This window comes from Astyanax mexicanus, chromosome 15, assembly GCF_023375975.1.
Source record: "Astyanax mexicanus isolate ESR-SI-001 chromosome 15, AstMex3_surface, whole genome shotgun sequence".
Lineage (NCBI taxonomy): Eukaryota > Metazoa > Chordata > Actinopteri > Characiformes > Acestrorhamphidae > Astyanax > Astyanax mexicanus.
Window position 1 is genome coordinate 25125341 of NC_064422.1, and position 27081 is coordinate 25152421.

Here is a 27081-nt window from a genome sequence, read left to right on the forward strand (position 1 = left end):
CATATTACACTTTCAGTAACTCACAATCTGAAAACAGAGAGCGGTTACTCAAAGATAACTTTCTCATTTGCATTATCTGTTTGCAGGAGTTACGTTTCAATTTCCACTTGTTGGAGATGTTCGAGAGAATTGTAGTAACTGGGATAAGAAAAGTAAGTTAGTGCTGCATGGAATCTGTATGAATTGACCTGAGAAAGAGAGATAAAGGTATCAAGCAAACAGTCAGTAATTCAATTAGCAGAAAGCACATAAACAAATATTAGGTGTCTCAGCTCCACCAGGAGCAAAAGCCCACAGCTGGCCTGCTTCAAGGGCATCGCTAAAAATAGCTAACCAAATACTGGGCCTTCCTACAACTCTGCCTTACACCTGCAGTGTTCACCTGAGACAGTCACTCTCACACTGACTCTTTAACTTACAAACCACACAGTCTCTTTACTCTAGAACACAATATGGGTCAATATCAATATAATGCGCTTTTTGTGTCCTCAGTATAGGCCGGTAAAGTCTATACAAACACTTTGTAACTATACATTTTAACAATACATTACAAATATAGAGGAATATTACCCTTTATTTTACATTTTATACAGTATATTTGTATAAAACCCCAACTTTGGTGTGGGGTTTTATATATATATATATATATATATATATATATATATATATATATATATATATATATATATATATATATAAATAATGTGGGGGGCTATATACATGTATATTAAATCATTTTTGCATGAAATTATGTATTTAGCAATTTTCATAAAAATATTAAGCTATTTGCGTGTCCAAGAATTCCCTGTCCACTCTGTCGTCTTTAAGAAAATAATATTTGACATCAGTGACATCACAACCTTAATTTTTAAGGGACTAAAGACACTTGCTGCAGACATTTTTGTAATTAATAATAACAAATTCATTTAACATTTCTTATTTTGTCTTCATACTTAACCTTAAACTTGTGCAACTGTAGGTTGACAATATTTTCATCAAATGCCAGTTTTTTTCTAAAATTGTCCACCCTGTCATGCAGCTTACCATGACCAGGTGGACTCATGCATTTTGGAAATATAAAGAAAAAGGTGAATAGCCCAAGTCTTATAAACATGAGAAATAGCCAAAATAATTATAAGAAACAATTATAATAAACTTATTTTTTTGAGTTTTGTGGCACAAAAAGTACAAAAAAAACTTTACTCAGTGGAAATTTTAATAAAAGACGAGACTCCTTGTTGCTACCTGGCTATCCTCATATCCTACCTGATTTGCATCACACATGCGCATTACTGTCCCTACTGTCCATGGACTATTTTATATTTCACACCACTGCCACATCAATATAATGACGGTGGTAAATATGTTACAAAATAGATTTATTCCCTAATCAGGTACCATTTACTGTTACTATCCTGGATTGGCATCTAATTATGCACATTTAAAACCTATAAAATCACAAAATTACAAAGTTAAACACTTACTTTAACTTTTTTTAATGCAGACAGTAGAAACCAAAGATTTCAAATGTCTTCTCTGCCTAACTTAATATTACGTCTAAGGATGTTTTCACACCAGCACCATTTAGTCCAGTTAAAACGCACTCAATACTGATGTATAAGATCAGTCCATATTTAGGATCTCGAGTGCAAATCTATAATGAAATTCCTGTCTTATTTGTAACAAACTAACTAATATATCAGATTCTAGATCTGCACCAATACTCTGCTTTCTCAGTATGATTCAGGTGCTTCTTTACTGTGGTTAATGTTACCTTTTCTCTTGCCTGAGTTACAATTTCATTAAACTGTGGAAACATTTTATTAAGTATGGGTTTGGCTGCTCTACCCACCTCTTGGTTGTAACCTGTTTGCTGTATTATTGTGAAACAGTAAACTGTGGTTTGAAACAGACTTCCGCAGCCCTGCTGTGGTCACTGATTTGAGAGGAATTAATGAAAGTGCCACGGTGCCTCCGGCTGATGTCATGATAACTCTGACATCATCACCCGTCCTCTGCTCTGATTGGACGGGAGATCAGGCAGAAACAGCACATTAAAGCCTGCCTCATGCACCGTCATAAAAGGTGGAAGAGGGGTATAAGTCACTTTTTCCATTAGCCACACACTGTCCAAATGGGAGGAAAACAACCATGCCCTTTTATGCCAGCTGGCCAAAGCTAGATGACGGTGAAACTCATCGACTTGAATTGCTAAAGCATCTGTCTCTCTCTCTCTCTCACACACACACACACACTGTCCTCAAACCTGCTTAAAATATTCAGAAGCCCTGTAGCAATACGCTGTAGATAATTTACCTCACTGCTGTGTACCAGCGCAAAGCCTGTGTACAAGATTATACTCAGACAGATGTGCAGACAGGAACAGTGTTTGCAACAGGTTCAGTACTAATAACAGAAACTAAGTGTCCCATTAATGGTGTCCTATTAATTTTGTCCATAGAATATTGGTGAATGTAGTGTTTTATATACAGTCTACGGTTTCAGTTTGTTGCCAGATTTACAATTTTCCTGTTGAAGTAGCTCACTTAAAAGTAAATTACACTTAAAAGTTGGGTCTGGTCGAGGTAAGATTAAGTTCTCACCTCAGACTACCTCCTCCAGAGTTTGTTAAGAACAGGTCAAGATCATCCCAAGATCTCAATTGTTTTAATATACATCCCAGCAGAGATTAATAGAAACAGAGCAGATCTACTTCACTACTTTACTTAAGTATTAAATGCTGTATCTGAAACTACTGGAGTATTGTCTTTCGCCTACTTCCACTTTTACTTCACTATATATTTTTCGATGAGTTATACGTTATACAGTTATATGTTACAATTATAAAAATATTATGAATCATCTTAAACCCACTTTTCACTGCAGAGTACATAAAACAGTACCGTACTTTTACTTTCAGTACTTGAGTACTAAATATTTTAATAAACTACATGCAGTACTTGAGTACACAAAATGTTAAATACTTTTGTACTTCCATTTAAGTGTGGTGCTTTTTTGATAGAGCACTTATACCTTAACTTAAGTCAGCAAATGAAACTGAAAACTGTGCATGTTATTGTCCTTTAAATCTACTTCTAAAAACTTGAGAATTATGGCAAAGATCATGTTAGGCCTCCAGTAAATATCCAGAAAAACGGATCCGGGCTTTATTCAGAGCTGCCCTTTCACACATATAGTTCATAGAGTAAGATTTTCTGTGGCAGATGCCTTCTTACTGCCGGAAATGTTCCACACTGGTTAGGCAAGGGGTGGCATCTGTGTTTAGTGTGCAGGAGGCCTGACATGACCCTGTCTGAATATTTTGATAAATGACACGCTCTTTTCACACATGCGCTTATTCACACATCACCCAGGCTTTGTTATTAGTTGGTACAAGTGATACGGACAATTGTGTTCATACTGTATATTAACAACTTCTCCGGGTAATGTCCAGAAAAGTTCTGGGCCTTTAGTGTGGATCTCTAGACTCTGGGATGGATATTACAGTATTCTAAAGTCTCTCCAGGAACATGGCCTGTTTCCATCCCATTAAACACTAAGGACTTGATTAAGCAGCCGTGAAAAACAGATAAGAGTACGGAATTCAGTGGTAAGAATTTTTTTTCCCCAGCCGGAAGAACACTCATCTAATCAGCAGAAACTGTATTTAGGATTTTCTCCCGTCCTCTCAGAGCAGAGCTTGAATAAATATTGGTGCCAAGCATCAGCAACTACGCAAGAGGAAACATTTTCCCTCGCTGCGGTCACTAGGCAACCCTGAAATGGGTGACTCAGAGTGGCATACAGAAAGCTGACTCAATTGCTGCGGTGACGTAGTCAGAGGCGCAACACACACACCTGAAGAAAAAAAAACTCCAGAACGCTCGTCCATTCTAGCAGATGATGATCCTCTGAGAACCGGCTGCTCAGAGACACACTCGTCATCAGTGTGTGTGTGTATGTGGAGAGGCTCTCTCTGTGGAGAGGCAGGACTAATCTCCTGCTTTTGTGTCCAGTGGATTAACATCTCTTTGTCTAACAGGTGTCCGTAGATGCCCCCTAAAAGCTTCCGCCCGGTCTCGGTCCACGCCCTGTAAACACACACACACACACACACACACACACACACTGTAAACAGTTGTCTAAACGATCAACACCAGTTTGTCTATGCGCTCAACAAATATCCAATTAGGTGATTGGTTTGCAGCAGTGCATTGCTTAATATCCTGCTGAGAAGTACCAAAAGCTTCAGGTGACGCTTACATCAACTTTCTGGGCATGTCTGTTGGTGTCAGAGAGCTTTGGGCTTTTTTGGATACATCAGCTCACAGACGCCTTATGCTGATTAACATCACCCTTAGGAGTGATGAGAGGAAAAAGCACCATCTAGGCCAGTTGTGCTGTCTCAGGGCTCCAGCAGCTGATGGCAAGCTACATGAACAGGATTTGAACCGGAATCTCCTGATCATAGTGGCATATGGCAACACTCAGCCCGCTGGACCTCTCAGAGCCCCACGGAAGCACCTTTTTAATGACAGAAGTCAATATAGGTGGATATGCTACAAAAGCTGAGCAGAAAACCACAATGAATGACAAATATATCAGCTAAAAACAGAAAGCTGAGGCTAAGAAGCTAATCAGAACTGGATAGTAGAAACAAAGCCGGGTCTGATGAATTTTTATGAATTTCTGTTGAGACACAGATTATGGTGTCAATACTTGGAATTCATGTATTCACGTACCAAATCTGCTTCAAAAGTCCAGGCTAGTGGAGGTGTTATTATGGTGCGGGTCTGTTTCTACCAATTAATTAGTCAAAGACTATTTAAGTATTGTTGCTGACCATGTGCATCCATTCATGACCACAACTGATCTATCTTCTAACGGCTACCTCCAGCATGATAATGCACCTTGTCACAAAGCAAAAGTCTTTTTAATCTGACCATACAATTATATATGTTTTCTTCTGAGTAGGTACAGTTTTCAATAGACTCAGTTAGGACTCTGTCCATGTCCGCTTTCTACTTCCAGCCATGGATGGCTGACATTAGGGATTAAATTTATGACATTCTGACATGACAATAGGGCCGACATAAGCTGCACCAATCTAAAATGCTACTGTACCACTACTAGAACATTAAGGGCCTTTTCACACTTGCTTTTTATAATTCAGTTAAATAAGACTAAATAGTTTTTACCCTTAGTTCAAAATCTGTGCAGGTATGAATACAGTTTTTGCACTTGGATGTGGAGTACAGTGCACAGGGTTCTTGGGAGTAGGTGGTCTGAGTTTCTGAGCTCTAGAGAGGTTTGTTCGTGGTGAGAATGCTATATAACCTTAATTTAACCAAACTATCCAGTTCTAACTGCAATTTTTTTTTTCTTCACCACACATTAAGCAACATTAAAGAAGAAGAACCAGCAAATATTTTTGATTTCAAAACAAGAACTTGGGCATTCTGGGCTGCCAACTCTCAAGCAGTTGGCTCTGATCTCGTGCCACTCATCATTTTTCAGTCTTGTTGAAAAAGTTCTCCTCCAAAACAACCTCTGCATGAATTTTCCTACTGAACGTTCTCTACAGCTCCCTGCTGCTTCAGAACTCACTGATTAAACACTCTGGATTTGCAAATCAGCTTTCTAAATAAGGCAGACAGACACTACTACTGCTACCACCCTGTTCAACCCATTCAAGCCAATTCTTACCAATATGAATCTCATTCCAATTCAGTTGTAAAAGCTGCCATTCCTGCTTGAATTAATATGTGAATCAGATGACCAGGGAACTGCACAATCACAAATGCCAAAAAGTGATGCAGAAAGACCTGCAGGGGGACGAAGTGCTGTTTAGTAACTGCTATAAAACATTCCTTTCAAATAACACAGCTCAAGATCTCATTAAGCTGACAAAAGCTGCATATAGTAGAATAGATGAGATGTGGAGTGGCTACTGTAAAGATATGAAGGACAGAGGAGGACTTTCCTGCCCTCTTGAGGCCATTATAGAGTATACAGCTTCAGCTGTAGATGCCCAGTGCCCACAAGTGGTTGTGCAAGAGATTGACAACAGTAAAAACGCCCAACAGTAAAGACCAACAGTGTTTGTCTAGATCATCAATCATCATACATGAGTGGTATAACCAGAGATGGTAAAAAAGTGACTGTATGAGTACTGTATAAACTGTTCCTTTAAAAAGTCAAAGTATTAAGTTAAGGTGTATGTGAAAGGAAAAAAAAATACTTATATAATGCTTATAAAATTCCTAAAATACTTATAAAATACATTTACTTAAAAATAAATCGAAAAGAACAAAAATATTTTTTACATATATGAATGAACTCAATTGACTGGATGGAAATGACTTTTTATCACTTGATATATAACTAAGTGAAGGAGTTGTCATACACATCATAGAGATGGCACTGGTCCACACTGCCAAAACTACCACTTGGTCTAATATAATATTCCAATTTTCTGAGATACTGACTGTTGGGTTTTCATTAGCTGTAAGCCATAATCATCAACATAAAGAAAGAAATAAACAACTGAAATAGATCACTCTGTGTGTAATGAATCTATATGAGTCTCACTTTTTAAATCTAATTACTGAAATATATGAACAATGATATTATTTTTTTAGATGCACCTGTACATCTTTAATAGAAAAAACTAAGAATTACAATCATTTTTATTAATTCAGTAGTGCTGAAAGTTTCAAAATATCTTTTAACTTGCGAGAGTCAAGGCTTATCTATTAGTGCTCACTTTAAAACAGTACCAACATACATCACAGTATAAAAGAAAAGTCCGATAATTTCAGTGCAGATCTGAGATTTACACTGACAGTTACACAAGTCAGAAATGTCTATTGGAGCCATTTATAAACAGCTGTAGACTTTAAGATCATTAGGTCAGACAACTGCCCTAGTACAAGTTATTGGAAGCTGGGGCCACCAAATATTAGGTGTGCTGTATGTATATTTTTGAGGATAAGACTTTGAACCAGTAGCAATTATTTTACATATTGGGGGTGGGGCATGTTAGATAACAGAAACAGAAAATTCTAAATGAAAACCTACTGGAATTTGATGGACAGTACCTATTTCATTAATTTTTCCTAATGTTTTTTTGCAGCTGGGTCTTGCTTGATTCCATTTACAATATGTACAGCTCTGGAAAAAATGTAAAGACCATTTCAGTTTCTAAATCAGCTTTTCTGATTTTGCTATTTATAGGTATGTGTTTGAGTAAAATTTACATTGTTGTTTTATTCTATAAACTACAGACAACATTTCTCCCAATATCATTTAAAGCATTTATATGCAGAAATTAAGAAATGGCTAGAATAACCAAATAAATGCAGAGCTTTCAGACCTCAAACGTTTTAAGAATTCAGAACTCAATATTTGGTGGAATAACCCTGTTTTTTATAATCCTCTTGATTATATTCCAGAGTTTTTTTAATTTGGTATAATAAAAAAGCATAATTTTTAGGCACAGTATATGTTGCACACTCACTGTGCCTGAAAAGAAAAAAAAAGAACAGTTCACAGACAAATTTCAGAGCCAACCACAACTGTACATGCTGTAGTCAAAAGTCCAGGTCCAGTGTGAGCTTAAATGTAAAGGCAGCATAAATGGATAACTTCCACGAATGGCTGTATAAAAAAATGTCTGGGTGCTACCAACACTCCTCTAGCAACAAAATCACTGATGCTGGAGTTTTTCTATATCTCATCACACTCATTCAGCACCAGGATATTGTTCCCAGTGGACAGTGCATGTTTCTCCACAGACACATTTGCCCACACATTAGGAGTGAAAAGTACCACAGATGGTAGCTCATTCAGACGTATGGTGAGAAGGAAGAGGCAGCTCGTGTTTCCTCATGGAGCATTCCTGGCACTTTCTCCTGGCCTGCTCTGACAGAGGCCTGCACTGTGGCTGATCGGAGCTACTGTCAAACCCCTGATGAAGAATAAGATGAATGGATGGACATCTGACACTTTTTCCACTGGGCTTGGCAGCATCGCGTATACAGTATAGCCGGCAAAAGACAGTTGGGACAAATATCCAACCCTAAAAGGAAGAGGGAGAGAAAGAGAGGCAACACAAAATGAACAGTTGTGAACTAGTGAGCCTCCAAATAGTACATGCACTTATCTGTGGGATATAGAGGTGGGCGATATGCCCCTTTAATAATATCACAATATTTCATGGTATTTTCATGATAACAATATTCTTGCCGTTATGACAAAAAACTGAATTAAAAAAAATATTTAAAGAATACACTACTGCAACAAAATTAAAATTAAATGTTATTATTGCATATGATATGATATGGCACACCCCTAACTGAGATATTAAAAAATACAAGAATTTTATCAGATTTCTAACAGAAGTCAATTATCCAGAATGTTATGATACTAATAATTCACTCCATATATCTCAATATATCCAGGATTAAAGTAAAATAAATGATACTGGACAGATATAATCTGTCTCTAGTAGATATATAATAGAAAATGAGAACAATGTGAATTTTCCTTTTACTAAAAGCAGCAAAAAAGTACTACCCTGATGTGATAATTAGGTGTGGTTGATATGGCACAATATTTCAAGGTATAATATCAATCGCGATATTCCAAAATGTTGGCGATATTATTGCGTACGATTCGATATAGCACATCCCTAAAGAGACACATAAATAATAAGGTGCTAAAGAGACAATAAGAGTCAGAGTAAGACACACTGCTTGCACATTATAACAGCAGAAGTCAGAAGCACTATAAATCTGCGTAATATAACTGAAAGGGTTGAGTGTAAATTTGTTTAGCTCTCTATCATTCCCAGTCTAATACCCATAAGTCTCTTGAGTAAATAAAGCCAGAGTCAGTGTCCTAATGATCTGAGCTATACAGCATCTGTGCTCATGTTTCTGCAATGTCCCTAGCAGTTACATTTCCAAATTCACAGCTGTGTTAAATACAAGTGTTAAAAAAAGTTGAGTCCCACTTTACTCTGCCGCTTAGACAAAATAAATAATCTTTTCTACTGTTTCTGTAGTATTTTTAATTTTTAAATACCGTGTCTCCCACAAATGGTCAATGAGCTCACATTTGCCATGTTTGTACAGGGCATGTTATATGATTTATCATACCGTATTGGTAGTTAAATTACATATGCCTTTAACACCTGCAACTTAAGCTCTCCATAAGGGAAAGCTGTTAGCACTCCAGTAGCTTTTGCATGCATCACTGAAGGAGAGGAGTCTGGCTCCAACATATGAAGTCAATTATATGCTACTTGAATGTCTTACAAGCTTCAAATGTCTGCGTTTAAACCTCAGCTGACATTAGAGATATTAAACCCAGCGCTGCAGTGTACAACACTACTAGCATGGTGTTAACATAGCAATGCAATTAGACACACTAATATACATTAGCATTATCATAAGTGTAAATATCAGTAAGGTTTAGGTTGTGGAGAGAGATTTTAATGTAATTCAGTAAACAATTCCTCTTTTTTGGTATACATATCTTTTTTTATCTGGTTACTATGTTTTGTTTAAGTATTTACTGTTTTTGTGTTTCTTCTCTATGGAAAACTGCATGTGTATTCTGTTACCCATTGCTGTAACAGCCACAAATACACAAACACAGCTTATTTTTTATAGAAAAACTCCCCAGTACAGTACAGTGCTTTAATAGAACTACTGAACCTAGTAATTAACTGATGAGGAATCAAGCCAACCATGTACAAATCTGCTCAGCCCTGTTGTAAAAAGATGTTTAGGGAACTTTTCAATAAATGGTTCTTATTGTAAGTAAAATACCTAATTTTCAGTATTAAACAGAAATATTTTGCTTAGGGTGTACCACACCTTAAAAATGCCCTCAATACTGCCTGCATCTAAGCCCTCACAGCAATGTTAAAGTCAAAGCTTGTGTAAGGCTAATGTAAAACTTTTTTGGCAGCAATAATTAATTATTTGTTTAGCCTCTCCATTTCATTTAATCTTCTAATGATTTTTTTTATTTTAAATGATTAATCAAATCTAAATACAACTTTTAGATAATTGAGTTACAAGTACAATGAACAATGATTATCTCTATATCATATTATAACATCTTAGTTCTTCCATTAAACTGAGGCTTAAGTGAATATTTCTGCCTTTGCATTAATAAATCCTAAACATGATATTTGGTCTTTTACATGTCCACCGGGAGCAACTCCAACAATCCCAGAAGGCTCTGCAGCACTAGTGGGGCAATGCTATGTGCGGTAGCCAAGACTAGAAGGCATGACAGAAAGAAATTTCCCTTTTCCCAATAAAATGCCAAAGCTCATTACTGTAATTGTGTTTGATCTTAAGCCATTACCAGTTGAACCATAACATGTTTTAAAAAAAAAAAAAAAAAAAAAAAAAAAAAGGATGGCGAGAACCCTGCGGTGTCCCTTTACACTCGGAGAGCAGAATCATCATATCCCTCCAACAGATGACACCAAACAATCCGTAAGAGCTGTGTAATTGGATGCCATTAGGCTTATTCTGAGCAGGCAAAATAGAGCCAGTGGTGCTGAGAGCTGCGTGCTATGCCACCACCTCAGCCCTGCTCGTCTGCTGCCCCAGTGCATTCTGGGTATGGGACAAAAACGAGACATCCGCCTTCAACGCTGACACCTTTTTTGGAAGCTGCAAGAGGGTGTCCTATACTGCAGCACAGCAGTATAGATAGTCTGAAGTGCTTTTGTAAACACAAATACAACTCCTTCATATATTCTGTCTACAGTAGTTGCTATAGCTGCTATAATAAAATTGTTTTAATGTTTTAATGTATGTAAGGAAAGAAATCAACAAGTCGATAAACAGTGATTCTGCATTCATTAAAAAGTATTTGTAATGTTTGAGAGGAGAATTATTAGATGCACTCATTTGTCTAACATTAAATAATTTATTTATTTATGGTGATACTACAGTATTTCAACAGTGTATGTTATTTTGGGCAGGGCATTGAATATGTGTGTGTGTGTATGCGTGTGTGTGTTTATCTACATTTGATGAAGGGAGTCAGAAATGAGGTCAGGCTGAGACAGCACAGGCTCTGCCAATGAACATTTGAACAGTCTAAATAAGGGAGGCGGCTGAGCTCTGAGAGAAAACTGCTACCACTGTGTACTATACAGCTTGTTCTGGGCCCACATGGTGGAGCAGTTACCAGGATAAAACCAGATTACAGTAGAGAGTAGCAGAAAGGGCCTAATCTTCCTGGTGCATAATCAAATAAATATAATTGGTCACTGAACCCAGATGCAGCTAATCAGCCAAGAAATGTTTGATATCTATATTTAAGAACAGTGGTCACAGTATGGCCTAGTTTATACAGTGGCGTGAAAAAAAATATTTGCTTGTTTTTTGTCATACTGATATTTTTCAGATTATCAAAAAACGTTAATATCTTGCAGAGATAACCTCATTAAATATTTAAACCACTTTTAAATATAAAAAGCACTTTTTAAATTATAATTTTATTTATTTAAAAAAAAATCAAAACCAATTTAGCCCTGTGTGAAAAAAACTAAACCTAATAACTTGGCTGTTGGCTGCAACAACTACAATCAAATTTTACCAATAACTGGCAATGAGTCTTTTACATCTTTGTGGAGGAATTTTGGCCCTCTCCTCTTCACAGAATTGAAGATGTTTTTTGGCAAATGTGAGGTGGGACATTGCGTGCTTTTAGGTCAGCAGTGTTTTTGCCTTGGAACTCTCCCATGTATACCATTGCAACCAGTCCCTATATTATCATTGAATCATTAACACTGACCTTAACTCAGACAAGTGAGACCTGCAGTTCTTTAAATGTTGTTCTGAGTTCTTTTGTGACAATTCCTGTATAATAGTTTATGTCTTTTTGGAGTAATTTTGGTTGGCTGGTCACTCCTGGGAAGGTTCACCAGGGTTCCATGTTTTCTCAATTTGTGAATAATAGCTCTCACTGTGATCTGGTGGAGTCACAAAGCATTAGAAGCATTGATCAATGACTTTGTTTTTTAATGTGTTGTTTTTTAAGACTTTTTAGCTACTTCATGTTGTCAGACAGGTACTATTTAAGTGATTTCTTGATTCTACAGGTCTGGCAGTAGTAATCAAGTCTGGTTGTGGTTTGTGAAATTAAATTCAGATTTCTAAAAAGTGTGATTAATCACAGTTAATTTATAGGGGGCAAACACTTTTTCACAAAGGGTTTGGATAATTTGTTTTCCCTTTTTTTTATATTATTAATTTAAATAGGGAAAGCATAACAAAAATGCAAAAACACAAGGAATCTGTAGGGGGCAAATACTTTTTCATGCCACTGTACCAGCATTTATATAGAAGTGTTTCATGGTTAATTTATTGTTTCTTGTTACATAAAGGATATAAAAGTTTGTCTTACTGTTTTTTTTTTGGACGTGTCTGCTGCTACAGTCCAGGGAAGGCTTTCTACTAGATTTTGCAACATGTGAGAATTTAATTTAACTTGCTTGTTAATGCAGTGAGGATGTTGGATGCTCACCATCCCGCCTTAACCCAAAAATATTGCATTCCGGAAAACTCCACTGTTCTTCTGTGTCACAGCTTAATGCTGTCCTGCCCACACCTGGCATTAGGCATAGTGCCAACAGGTTCATGCATTTTTGCTACAGGGACATTTGTACATAAGGTGCACACCAACACATATTGCACATGAACATTATTCTAGAAGTGCTGCCACCGTGTGACTGCCTTTAGTGTTACCCTCCTGAGTGCATTCAGAATTTCAGACACAGGCAGGCTAACACTTTATTTAACACGTCCTGAAGCATTAATGCAGCTCTCCTCAGATGCTCCAAAGTTGGTGTGTCTCCATCTACAGCAGCAGCAAAATCCCAAATAAAAAAAATCATAGGTCAGTCATATTGCAGTTGCACTGGAAATAATAATTCTTTCACAGGCATTTCTGAGCACACAGACAGAACGACTCTCATGACAGGCACATGGTGGCAGCACTTTCTATCACACTGGTTCTTATACTTAAATGGGCAAGTGTGTTTGATAGATTTTCCTGAATGCTGTGTCACTGTAATTTAAAAATAAAAAGCTTGGTCAGGCTGAGTGCCTGTCTTTGCTCTGCTGGCATGTATCGGGTTCCCAGAGGATTCACTGGGGTTCTGAAGAGCCCTGACACACAGATCTAATCACTCCAAAGCAGGAAGAATATGATCCTACAAAGAAAAATACTTGCAGATCTGATGGTAACATGTAGAAACTAAACTAAAATCAAACTTTTGTCAGGACGATTCTGTTAAGCATAAGTTAAGCAAATCACAAACAATCAACACTCAAGTGCTAAATTGTCATTAAGGATTTAGATTTAGAAGAAGGTCCCACCAATTTAATAGCAGCATCACATTTCTCCACAATTATATAAAATTAAATAATACTAAAAATGACTCTTTTGATGCCATATAAAACTATTATTTAGCTAATAATGTTTTCCATTGTAAAAGAGAAAAAAATAAGAGGTTCTATTCCTTGCTCTGACAATTTAGCCAGACATCACCAGTCACGACTATTACCACCCTTTATGTTGTACATTGTGGGAGGTTATGCCTTCTATTCCGAGAAAGCTATGACACTGCAGATTGAGGAATGTAAAATCCTTGAACAATTTAGGAAATGGAATGTTGCATACATCTGTCTCTCATTATCAGGCCTCATTCAAACTTTATTCACGTTGCCTTGCCATGAGCATGCTGGCCAGGGTTCCACAATACAGGTGTGGATATTAAGGTAACCTTAATCACTTCCTGATCAATTTACATACTGTAAACCCATGACATCTTCAGAGAATAGTTACATATAATATATATAGTTATATATATATCTTTTTTTTTTTACAAACGACGGACAACATTTCTCTTAAATTCCAAATAAAAATATTGTCATTTACAACATTTACTTGCAGAAAATAAGAAATGTCTGAAATAACAAAAAAGATGCAGAACTTTCAGACCTCAAATAATGCAAAGAAAAAAAATATATATTTATAAAGATTTAAGAGTTCAGCAATCAATATTTGGTGGAATAACCCTGCTTTTTAATCACAGTTTTCATGCGTCTTGGCATGATCTCCTCCACCAGTCTTACACACTGCTTTTGGATAACCTTTTGCCACTCCTGGTGCAAAACTTCAAGCAGTTCAGCTTGATTTGATGGCTTGTGATCATCCATCTTCCTCTTGATTATATTTCAGAGTTCAATTTGGTTTTCAATTTGGTGAAATCATAGAAACTCATCTTTTTTACACACATAGTTGTCTAATCCTTGTAGAGAAGTACTGTCAAAATAGTAGGACTCTCTAGAGCAGATCATGCAGTGTCCTCACCTTACTAATGCTCTTGTCGCTGAACGTGACAATTCTCACAGCAATGCTCCAAAATCTAGTTAAAATTCTTCCCTGGACAATGGAGACGGTTATTCCGCCAAAAGCAGGATAAACATATTTAAATACCTTTTTCATTCGATAGAAACAATGAATGAGGAGTTTTCGTGATCTCAGGGGACTCAGACAGCTGTGAGGATTGTTGCGCGCTTCCTCTTCTCTACTGTGTTTACGGAAGGACGGAGTTCACACGGTCATTAAAAAAAGGCCATTTGCTACAAGCTTGGCTGACATCTCACTCACATAAGCAGAACCAGAGCCAACAGAGAGCTGCTCCAGTCCCCTCCCAGCATACACACACTGCCTGATTTACGAGTTATTTACAATAGATGAAAGTTAAACTTACTATCATAAAAATGAAGGTGAATAGTTTTTAGATTGAATGTACAGCTTTAGATCTTTATGTGAATATAAAATATTTTTTACAACTTTAAAGATGTTTTTGCACTTGTACACCTTACTGACAAAGATTGTTCTTTACAACAGCATCATCCACTGGACCAAATGTGGCTCTTTCATATCTTCACTGCAAAGAAACCTCTTGGCACATTTCTTTTACGATTATATGCTGGTTCAAGATCCAAGCCTCAAGCGTTGAAAACCTGGCCTCTTAAGCACTTGCTGCAAAGCTACCATGGCTATAAAATCAGAGACAGGCCAATAGCTGAGTAGGGAAATCCCAATGAGAGAGCAAGAGAGACACAGAGAGAGTGTGAAAGAGTGAGAGTAAGAGAGAGACGGAGGGACATTCAGCAATCCCAGCCAACTGGCACACTTGCCTCCACCCTACTCCAGTTGCACACTCTGTATTTCGGTCCAAAACACATTGAGGCTGTTGTAGTGTTACTACTGTTAACTACTTCCACATAGTCATTAGCATGGCTATTTAATATCTGATGCCAGATCGGAAATTATATATAGCCATGATTTGAAACCATCAGAGGCCGAAATGAATTACAGTTACACATGGCAAGTGAATACAGGCTAATGTAGGACTTTTTGCTTTACTGGTAAAGAATGTAAAGACATCTGACTACTGGTGCTAATATTATGAATGTCAATTAATGACCAAAGGGTTCCAATATATTGTTGATGAACAGATTCTGCTCAACTTAAAGTCCTCAAAGATGTTACAGCCAGAGCGGTTTAAGAGGGAAGAAAGCGTTTAACTGTCATAGCCAGCTGTTACTGACAGCTCCATTGGTTTTCTCTTGAGGTTGACAACTGAAAATGGCTCTGTATCTTCAGCATTTAGTGGTCTCATTTTACACCCAGAATTGTCAGCAACGTCTCTGGTAAAATTGATACTAAGAAGAAATTAGGGTGAAACTTTATTTGAAAGACTTTTCAACTTAATAAAACAAGCAGAAGTATTAGCACATCACAGCTATCCAAGTCTCCTGGTTCAGCTTCACCACAAACACCCGGCCTGCTGGCGTGGCTGTCTGCCATGCCTGCCCAATGCCTACATGCTCACACAGCCAGAAGGAAAAGACCTCTTTTGGATGCCAACACGAGGGAGGAAAGAGAAACCACCCCCCTATCCCCCAAAGTGGGCTCCTCTATTTTGTGCCTGCATGAAACTGCCAAAACACCTGCTGCAAGGCCATGCTGCAGAAACAGGAGGATACCTAATCCTCAGACTGAGACTGAGCTGACCATCTCTGGGGAGCCATGCCTTGGATAGTGAGCGAGCGACTGGACGACATTACGCAACGACCTCAAAGCCTTACGTGAGATCATCATGTGTAGGAGCGGCACTCTCCGGCCATTTGCCATGATTGCAGGCCACTGTGGGCCGTGTTAAAGAGCAAAGACACAGCTTGGCAAGATTATCCACTTGACAACTGACCTGTCTGTGCTCTTCCCTCAATTGTTATTCCTAGATACTGTCATAAAACTGGAAAAGATTTATTGGACATTGGCCAAAGTCTCATACAAAGCAATGTGATGGGGATTGAATAAAACACTTGAATGCAATTATTAAGATTTTTTACATTAAAAAATATTAAAACTTCTTTATTTAACAGACCAAATGTCATGAGACAGGAGCCAATATAAATTCCCCATAGTGTTTGCCAAAGATATGCTTGTGGGATCTTCTGCATTTAATGCGGATGGGAATTTTGTTGCCCAATGGCTGTCCACAATGAGTGATAATTCCTTTTATTACATATTCCTGGTACATATTAACACTATTGATCGAAGGATGTTGAATTCTAAAATTTAATATCTCTATCCATCTGTCGCCCAATATTAGGCTTCACTCAAACTCTAAATATTCACCAATTAACAATTTATAAAAGTGTAGGCATTCTCAAACTGGTCCTTAAGGTAACACTAGAGTTTTGGCATACCAGTGTATTTTTACTGTAACTTATAAATATATATTTTTTGGTTTACACCAGAGTGAAATAAAAAAGGGTTTAAGGTGCAAGACATTTGCAATGAAATGAAAATGCAAGTATGTTGCTGTTAATAGTAAGAATATTCAAAATTAAACAAATAAAATCAAGTATGCAATCAAAGTAATATCCTTTTTCTACTTTTTAAATGAAAAGGTACTGTGGAAACTAACTAGGCTTCATGCATTTGCAATAAATGTTGCTACAGTTTGTCATTAAGTTGATTAGGACTAAAATGCTTGCACAACACTCACTACAAAAGTGCACACTTGTGAGAGGACTGTAGTTCAGCCAATCAGCAGATTCGGTACCCTTCTCTCTGTGTTGTGCAAAGGAAACAAACAGAGACAGTATCATATGCAGAAGAGTGACCACTCACCCTTCTACAATAAATCAGGAGACCAGAAAGACTGTCTGAATAGATCCCAACATGCACCCATATTTTTTAAGTTCCTGTAGATTTACAGCTATGGGTCTGCCAAGGGCTCTGGTGCATACAGATACAAATACAGCAGTCTATGCTACACACACACATTTAGTGTTGAGTGATGGATGTCGGAGGAGCGAATGAAGCTGAGGCTCCCGTCTTGGCTAAACCCGAGAGTCCTGCTGGCATGTCTTCATCACAGCTGGTCAGCTGGAAATAGCCGAGAGGTGTAACTGAGCCCTGGGGAGCCGGAGCAGCAGAGTCTCTGGGCACAGTGGCAGAAAAGAGCCGTCTCTAATGAGCAGAGCTTTTTCAATGGGATTCATTCCATAAACAAGAAAAAGTCGGCCTAATGACCCGATGACAAAGTCATAAATCCATCAGGGACAAGTAAAGGTATTGTAGAGCAGACATGCTGTAGATCTATCAGGAGAAGCTTAGTGGTTGGACTACCACAGGTCTCTGCTGAAGTCATTGAAAGGCAGGGAACATTCCAAAATAGAACACAGTACACAGAACGTCCCTGGCATGTGATAAACATGTGTTGTAATTAGGGATCACAGTAATCGTGACACATTGCCGACACGAATAAAGCAATAAGCCAAGAGTGGCTGTGAGTGACTGTAATTATATCATAGTTGAGGGTGTTCCCACACTTAACCTAGGTTTTTATTACCATTGATACCCTATCTCATCTCTGCTTTCTTACTGCATCATTAGTGATTAATAACTGAACTGCGAGTAGAAAACTGAGGTTTAGTTAAGAATAGTGTTAAAATGAGCCGTAATGTGTTAATATTTGCTGCTCTAATATACTACACACAGTTAACACCCCTATAAACATATCAGTCATATAACACTATGGTATCATTAGTTCTATTAAGGAGATACAGATTACAAACTTCTCTTTTCACTTACCATTACATACACAGGCATGAAGAACAATCTCAGTCTGAAGGCTTCTTTTGTTTTCCACCAAACATTCAGATGACTAGAAAACATCTCCCTCTATGATAATTGCCTGAAGTGGAGTGTAGATGACAAAAACCAACAGGTTCAGTGTTGTGAGTACATTACCTCCAGCCACAGCCAATCGTTTTCACACAGGAAACCTGTGTCTTCCTGCAAACAGGCGAATGCATATGGAGCAGGACAAGGCCACAGGGGCAGGTAACAGGCCGGGAGGATGTTTTTGTCATTCACTCTGGCCCCCGGCTGGCAGTGCAGGCCAGCATGCAGACGTCCATCCTGAGGAAAAGAGCCTGCAGAGGAAACAGAGCCTACGTCACTGCGGCACACGGGAGAAATCCCCTAAATCTACTGCACGTGCAAATGCACACACTCAGGCACTGAAACATAGTGTAACGGACAGAGCACTTTCACCCAACAAACACACATTTGTTTGATCTAACTGTTTGTTCTGCAACTTTGTTTTCTATTCACCCTGCACTCATTCAAACTGCTCTATAAATGTTCTTCCCCATCGACACCATTCAACAATGTTCTTCTCCATTCACACTTTTTACAGTGCTCCTCCTGATACATACTGCATCAAACTGGAAACTCTAAAAGCCTTTATTCACATATTACTTTTACAGTTGTTGCCAAAAATTCTAAGTGGTTTCACTTTAAAGAGAGAGCCAAATGCCAGCATAACTGTTCTAAACACAACACTTACGGCATGAGAGTAAAAACTGATTTCACTCAGGTAATAAAAATACACTCTTACGCCACAGTACACAAGAGACTTTGGGTCTCCCCACAAGCTGAGTGTGCTGAAATCGTTTCTGGTGTACACAGAGGCCTAGGCGTGACTGCTAAGCATAGCTAAACAATAACAGGATGTTTGCAAAACCAATCAGCTTTAAATGAATAAATGCAAAATCTCAGAGAGGAAGCGTAAAGAGATAGTAGGAAAAACGGCCACATCTGGCTTAACAAAATATAGCCCATACTACATATGCTTATAGCTGACTGGTCAAATACAAGAACTCACAGTAAAAATGTAAACATTTGTATGCTCTATCATACACAACTAGAAACAACCCAAAATACGTGTACTGTTTAGACTTTCAGAGTCTTTTATATTTAGGCATCTCTGTGTAAAAACAGTATTCTTACATCAGATCTAGGCAAAATGCAACCAAAAAAAGCAAAAGAAGAAATGCCCAAAGATTTCCACAATGCAAAACACCGGAGAACACTGACAAAAAACAGAATTAAGGCTTAAAATGAACTTCAGATATAGACAAAATGTGACAACAAAAAACAACTCTTAATAGAAAAAAAGAAATTGGGAACAAATAAAATATATTTCCAAAAGAATTCCCCTACATCCACAGAACAAATTACTAGCATCTGGTGATGTCGGTGTTTCAAGTACAGATAAAATGCAAAAGACTAAGATTAAGAACCAAGTACTGTACATAAAAATGTACATATTGTAATTGTCTGTAATTTGTCATATAATTAAGAAAACAGCTTTTACATTTTGTACATTGACTTTACTTAAGTATTTTTCCAAGAAATAGAATCCTAAATGCCATGTAATCAATGCTGAGTGTCAGCACTACATCCTCATTGTTATACATTTCCAATGTAATGTACTAAATTACAGAGCCAAAAATAAGTATACACCAATGTATGTAAATTAAATTATTTAATATATGTACATTAGGTCTTGTTTAAAATGGTCAAATGGATTGATTTATTGCATTTTTCCAAAAAGGTAATTTAAGCTTTGTACAAATGCTCTTTGTGCTCTGCTCTGCTGTGTAGCAAGTCAAGTGGCATAAAGAGAACAGGTGCAGCTGACACAGGGCCGCCAATGGTTTTTGACATAAAGCAACGGTTCTGTGTCAAATTTGTCCTTTTGCCATTGCAGAGGATTCACAGAGCTTCAGCAATTCTCCAGGCTTTACTAAGGATGGCAATTACAGACTTCCTTGCTGCCTCTGATATTCTGTCTGCCATCAATGCTTGCAAAGGTAAGGGCTGCATATTTTTCTTGATTTTCCAATCCAATTGTGTCCTTTGTGTTTTCCTCTTACAGGCAACTTTAAATAACCTAAACAACAAAACTTAAATGTCTTTTTCTGTTTTTCTTTCAGCTAAAGATTCCTTTAGTCCAAAGACATTTTTTGCAACTGTGGGTTTATCCAAGAGGTCGCCACCAGAAATAGAGAAGGTTTTTAAAATACTGGACCAAGACAAGAGTGGTTTCATTGAGCATGATGAGCTGCAGTTGAGTAATCATTTAACTACTTTAAAATTGTTTAGCCTTAATTTAACCTTTGTGTTGTCTTAAATAACAAAAATGACCCGCCACTACATAAAAAATAGATGTTTTTAACTCATGGTTTTAAAGCTGTACACAACCAGGATACATAGATTGTAGGGGAGGGGAGGATACTGAATGTTAAGACTATATAGGGACTAATGAACATACACAGGCAGTATAGACATGTATTTCTCCAGGCATGGGACATGAGTAAATTTGATATTTTGCCAGAAAGAGACTGCATACATTTAAATATTCATATTTAGCAAAAAAAAAAAATTGCATAGAAAAGTGCCATAACATGACTAAAAAATTTTCTTTGCATTATTAATAAATGTGCACATGCTCAAAAACCTTTAGTCTTTAGCAGCACCCATGCATACAAGCTAAAGCAAAATTAGGTATAATTTGTGCTACATCTGGTTCACTCATAATATTTAATGCTCCTAAATAGTTCTTGGGCGTCCAGTTTTAAGAGAAGATATTCATTTGGAGAAAACCTCGTATGTTAAGTGAATGTTCTTCAGGCTTTTTATACTACTTTTTTAAATAAGCATCTACAAAAATGCTTTTTTTGGCTTTAACTGAATTTGTATCTTCAGATCAGTATTTGATCTTTTAAGAAATAATACTGGAATGAGTACATCCTAATCCTATAACATATTGTGCTTCATTCTTGCACTCTAGATTGTTCCTGCAGAACTTCTCAAAGGGGGCACGAGCCCTTACAGCCGCAGAGACGAAGGCATTCCTTGTGGCTGGGGACATGGATGGGGATGGAAAAATTGGCTGGGAAGGTGGGTTTCTGTGTTTGCTAGTTTCCAATATAATAATAACCAAAGAGATTGTTAACAAAATTATAATTTTACAAAATCACACTAGCACTTGCTGACATACTAGCACTATGCTGACAAAGTGTACAAATATAACTTTTCACCAAAAAGGCAAAATATGATGAGTGTATCTTATACACTAAGTAAATTATTGTTATTAATCATTAAATATGATAAGTGAGATTGAATATTCTTTATTATGTAGTTATTTCTAAATGTTCTATATGTTTTGTTAACAAGGGTCTGTAAAATGATTTGTGTCACAGTGTAACGTACCAGTTATGCTCACAGGTGTTTTCTTCCTTCATTTTCAGAATTCTCTGCACTCGTCAATGCTTCCTGAGGCCAGAGCTAACAAACAACACTGAAGGGGGAAAAAGCTGCTTAATGTTATGAATTACTGACTATGTATTACTATGAACTCAAGACAAATCTTACATACTCTTTAAGATCCATAAATGTTGAAATGATCAACAAATGAGGCCAAATATGTTGTACCATTGTGTGTTAAATGATCCCACTGTTTCTTCCACTTGTTTAAACAATAAATAAAGTTAATTCAAATCAATTAAAATAATGAATGTGTCATTAGTGCCAAGATCAACAACTATTGCAGTAAGGACTAGCTGGAGTGCTCCAAAATAGAATCAATTAAATTTACACTACACACTCTAGCACTACAGCATGCCATGCCCTGAACTTATCCTGGCAAGAGGACCTGACCACAGGAAGCATCCCTCTGAGATTTTCTCTGACCTTGGAAGAGTGTATCTGAGAGTAGCTCTGAACACACCAGAGATAGAAGTGATTACACTGCAATAACGACTTTCTCTTATATCTCACTCCAATCTGAAAGCAGATGCACTTCTGTCCTTGAACGTAAAACACACAAAGATAAAATCCATGTTCTTTATTTTAATACATTTACTAAAGATAAAGCAAATATAAATCTACACACTGAAGCTTTATATACAGGAATTCAGAGAATTTAGAGAGGATTTAATGTAAAACACAAAGATAAAATTCTTTTATTGTAGACATTTACTATAGATATAGCATATATGAATCTACATACTGAAGCCATATACGGGATTTAGAGGAGTTAGAGAGGATATATATATATATATATATATATATATATATATATATATATATATATATATATATAAATCTACACACTGTTACTGTTACACAGAATGTTTAATATTTAGAGGGGATTTAATGTAACATGTTCTCTTATAAAATACCTGTTCTTTATTTATATCATTTACTATATATATATATATATATATATATATATATATATATATATATATATATATATATATATATATAATCTACACACTAAAAGTATAACTGTTATTCACAATTTATAGTATTTAGAGGGGATTTAATGTAACATGTTCTCTATTTATAGACATTTACTATGCATAAATTAATTTACACATTGAAGCTATATACAGGATTTTAAGTATTTAGGGAGTATTTAATGTTAAACACACAACAATAAAATGCCTGTTCTTACTTTAGATTTAGCTCATATAAATCTACTATTTGAAACCATATAGCTTCAGGATTTAGAGTTAGTTTGTGTAGACTAACATTATTAACCTTCTTAAATCACAGTTATCTAAACAAACGTCCATCCAACACTTCAGAAGAACTTCACAATAACTTATGTTCCTAAAAATGTTCAGGTATTGCTTTTTCCCAGCCCATGTTAGCTTCGGTTCATCATGTTACATATTGTATAGCCAGTTTAAGCACAGGCTATTTCTGGAATGCAGTAAACGTAAATGTGGGGTAAATTAAACTCAAGAAAAGCACCTATTGAATAAAGGTTCTTCAGAAAGAGGGCGAGGACTCTGAAGTCGTTTATTGAGAAGCGAGGACTCTTTTTGAGAAAATGACACCAAGGAGTGTCAAATTACACTTAGCCCACCACACGTTTTACTCTGAACACAGAGAGAGCGCGCGGCGGGGCGCAGGCGCTGTGGGTGCCCGCCTGTGTTTCCCATAAGGACTTCGAGCATCCCCTTTTAAAGGATATAAATAGCACAATATGACTAGTAGACACATTTTTTGTCGAAACTATAGCCAACCTAAGCATATGGTGTGCCTTACAGACCCAGGGAGAAGAGTATAAAAGCTCAGGGAAGAGGAGCTCAGACAGGCCACCGCACCTCTCTGGAATCGTACTGTCGCCACCGCAGCACTAAAGGTGAGTTCACCCTGAGAGAGAAGGCCTCCGCATCACTACTCATCATCTGCACTCTATCTGATATCCTTCCGCGGTGAGGGCAACTTTTGGCTTCATCTTCTAAATGGAATAATTTTAAAGAAAATAAGAAGACTTTCTAATGGATGGACCTTCCAAAGGACCTACCATTTCACACAGCGGGACTGACCAAGGACTGTTTTCTTGTTCTGGAAAGGATGCACTTGCAGCAGTGTTGTTTTCTCCTCCTTTGGGTTTCCCTCTGATGGAGAACCAACTTCATTTATTCATGCTATCTAGGTGTTGTTTAGGCTAAGGGCTGATATCTATCTAACTATCTAGACTATAACTATCTAGCTATGCTGCTACTGCTGCTATGGATTCTGAGTTTCAAAAGGAATAGTATTTCAATAGAGTCTTTTTAAGATTTTAAGATTATTTTATCTGGACTAATCATAGCAAGCCATTACAGTGTTAAGTGACAAAGCTTTAAACGCACTATATAGGATTTACAAAAAATCAAGTGTATTTATTTATATGAAGTTCAAATTAATAATTGATAACAATTAATTTGCAGAAACATCAAAAATGGCATTCGCTGGAATCCTCGCTGAAGCTGACATCGCCGCAGCCATCCAGGGCTGTGCTGGTAAGTCTTGCCCTGAACAGTCAAACACTTTTTAATTCATTAAATTAAAAAGTGTACAAGACATTTGCAAAATTAGCTCAATAGTTTTGCTCTGATTATGATGTTTTCATAAAGTTTAACTTTAGATTTTTATTGCATGAATGATTTCTAAAGACCAATGAAAAAAAAAAAAAACAAGAAGATGAAGAAAAGAATAACTGAAACAAATGTGCTCTCACAATTTCTAGCTGCTGAGTCCTTCAACTACAAGACCTTCTTCGCCAAGGTTGGACTGAGCGCCAAGACTCCTGAGGACATCAAGAAGGCTTTCTTTGTCATTGACCAGGACAAGAGTGGCTTCATTGAGGAGGATGAGCTGAAGTAAGAATTAAATAGATTTCTAACTTTACAGCTTTACAAATGATTCATTTTAAGTAAAATTATAATGCAAGCTTTATATTAAACAAATACCTTACTAATCTTCTTTCTTCTTGTCCCTTCCTCTCACTCTTCCTCAGACTGTTCCTGCAGAACTTCTCCGCTGGTGCCAGGGCTCTGACTGATGCTGAGACCAAGGCCTTCCTCTCAGCTGGCGACAGTGACGGTGATGGCAAAATTGGAGTTGATGGTATGCAAAATTCCTTGGAAAATACTTCTAGATTCATGGTTAAAAACATCTGGGACAAATTTCATAACCTTACAATGTAAACAATCAGATCTTAAACCTACATAGACCTACTAATGGAATTTTAATTATTAAAATATATAAAACATAATAACTTTACCCATATCCTACATTTTTTTGTAGTTCTAAAACAGTATGAGGACCCTTAATCTTACTTGGGCCTATATAATGAATAGACATTCATTATATAATAATGGAACTATAATAATAAAGCCAGCTTATTTAATACACAGTAAACATGGAACATCGATTAATACATTTCCAAGCACAAACGCTTGAATCAAATTTTAGTATTGACTTAATTTAGTACTTGTAACATAAAGCATCAAAACTTAAATGTTATGACTTTGATTACATCTTAAGGTTCATTATTCAATTTAGCTTTTCCTAAATGATTAGAAAATTATTATTTTCCTAAATATTAAGAATAATGGAGTTTAATTGGTCACAATACAGTATTACACTAAATCTGCCTTATCACAATGCATTCTACTTATTAATTATTTTTTTCTATTCTCTTTTTCAGAGTTCGCTTCCCTTGTGAAGGCTTAAGCACTCTTGGACCCTGTTTTTGGAACTTGTCTTTACTTTTGTGAATGGCTTGTCTCCAATAGTTAATTTAATTTTTTTTATATTTATTTATGAATATCCAGCTCTCTTTCAGTCTCCTCAAAAAATCTATTTATTGTTCATATGTTAGGGTATATAATTATGCAATTATGAACCTAAACTGTGGCAATATGCAATGTCTTTTGCACTTTTGAAATAAATTTGCATTTGGCTTACATCTGTCTCATGTTGTATATGTGAAAATACACCAATCTTGCATGCAAGGGCAGCTTGATAACATTTACTACATAAGAAAAACACACAAAACAAGAAAACACAAGATTATAAAATATAAACCAAAATGTAAAAATTTTCTTAAACCACAAAGTTAAAATGTTCTTTCACTGGAATTACACACATTGGTAAAACACAAGAAACAAATTCATATGGTAAAAAAAAGAGAAAGAATTGGACCAACTGACTGCATAACCATTAAATTATCTTAAGCTCTGGGATCAGAGCTACAACCACCAGTTGGCAATAGCTGATAACAGGTTCCCAGCTCTAGCTGAGCAGCAAAAATGTGCTGCCGTTTCACCACCAGGATCCACACAGGATGCCTTAGCCATGCTCAATTTGTGTCATCCTCTTTTGCAGTCACTGCAGCACAGGCATCAGTTACACATGCCTATAATTATACAAGAGGGATCACTAACATTGAGCATGTATGTAGTACATACATATAGCTGGCATTGCTATACTGAGCTTGTCCTCTCAGTCTACTGGATATCACTTTACTTTTACAAGTGCAGAGCAGAGCAACTTCTGACAATTTATTACTTTCCTAAAGCTTTCCTTATTAATTGATACCTACTTGTAACCAGAGTAACATTTAAAATTTGTATCTATCATTGAACTGATTTTTATTCCCAATAAGTAGCAGCTGGTGGGAGGGGATGAAAATCTGACCTCCTACAATATCCAGACACAAGACTGTTCACTTATGCACCATGACAAAACATATATGGGGGAGAGTACACCAGCTTGCAACAACTCCAACTGAATAAGGGGATACTTTACTACAATACTGAGCAACTGTCTGAGACCACCACTCCCGTATCACATTTTTAGTCTGAATGGCCAATAAGCAGAAGCCATACAGACAAAAAGAAAACAGAAAGGCTTATTTTTTACCAGTAGATGACACAAAATATTGAACAACTGATTCTAATATCAAATGTTTCAATGTTGCATTGTTAGACACTGCCTGGAAATGTTTTTACAGTACGTAACCTTAAAGCGTCTGTGAGCTGATGTATCAGAACCAAGTCACTGCGCTTTCCTCCGAGTGCACTGTGATGCTACTCAGCAATTTAGAAAAGAGACAGTGGCTGACTTTACATGTATTGGAGGAGGCATTACTAATGATAGTAGGAGTCCCATGGAGTGGATTGGGTAACTGGTTGTATAAATTGAGAAATGAGAAATAAAAGAAAAAAATATATAATGATTTGCAAATCTCATGGACCCATAGTACATACAACTCATCAAATGTTAAAACTTTACCATTTCATGAAAAACGTTAAG

The 27081-nt window shown here is 36.8% G+C and overlaps 2 protein-coding genes and 1 long non-coding RNA gene across 3 annotated transcripts; 2 read left to right on the top strand and 1 right to left on the bottom strand.

Moving 5' to 3' along the window:
* Positions 1-3355: 3355 nt before the first annotated feature.
* LOC125781330 (uncharacterized) lies at positions 3356-15497 on the bottom strand. Its single transcript, XR_007424537.1, has 2 exons — positions 14539-15497; positions 3356-8080 (listed from the first exon to the last, which is right to left on the bottom strand). It is a non-coding gene; the product is annotated as an uncharacterized LOC125781330 (long non-coding RNA).
* A 4645-nt stretch (positions 15498-20142) lies between these two features.
* On the top strand, positions 20143-21975 carry LOC103030147 (parvalbumin, thymic-like). The gene is made up of 4 exons (XM_007251180.4): positions 20143-20288; positions 20412-20544; positions 21269-21378; positions 21729-21975. The coding sequence occupies exons 1-4, from the start codon at positions 20228-20230 to the stop codon at positions 21755-21757; spliced, it is 333 nt and encodes a 110-aa protein (XP_007251242.3). The 5' UTR covers positions 20143-20227; the 3' UTR covers positions 21758-21975.
* A 1391-nt stretch (positions 21976-23366) lies between these two features.
* On the top strand, positions 23367-25730 carry LOC103030463 (parvalbumin-2). Its single transcript, XM_007251181.4, has 5 exons — positions 23367-23635; positions 24210-24281; positions 24509-24641; positions 24779-24888; positions 25472-25730. The coding sequence occupies exons 2-5, from the start codon at positions 24221-24223 to the stop codon at positions 25495-25497; spliced, it is 330 nt and encodes a 109-aa protein (XP_007251243.2). The 5' UTR covers positions 23367-23635; positions 24210-24220; the 3' UTR covers positions 25498-25730.
* Positions 25731-27081: the final 1351 nt, after the last annotated feature.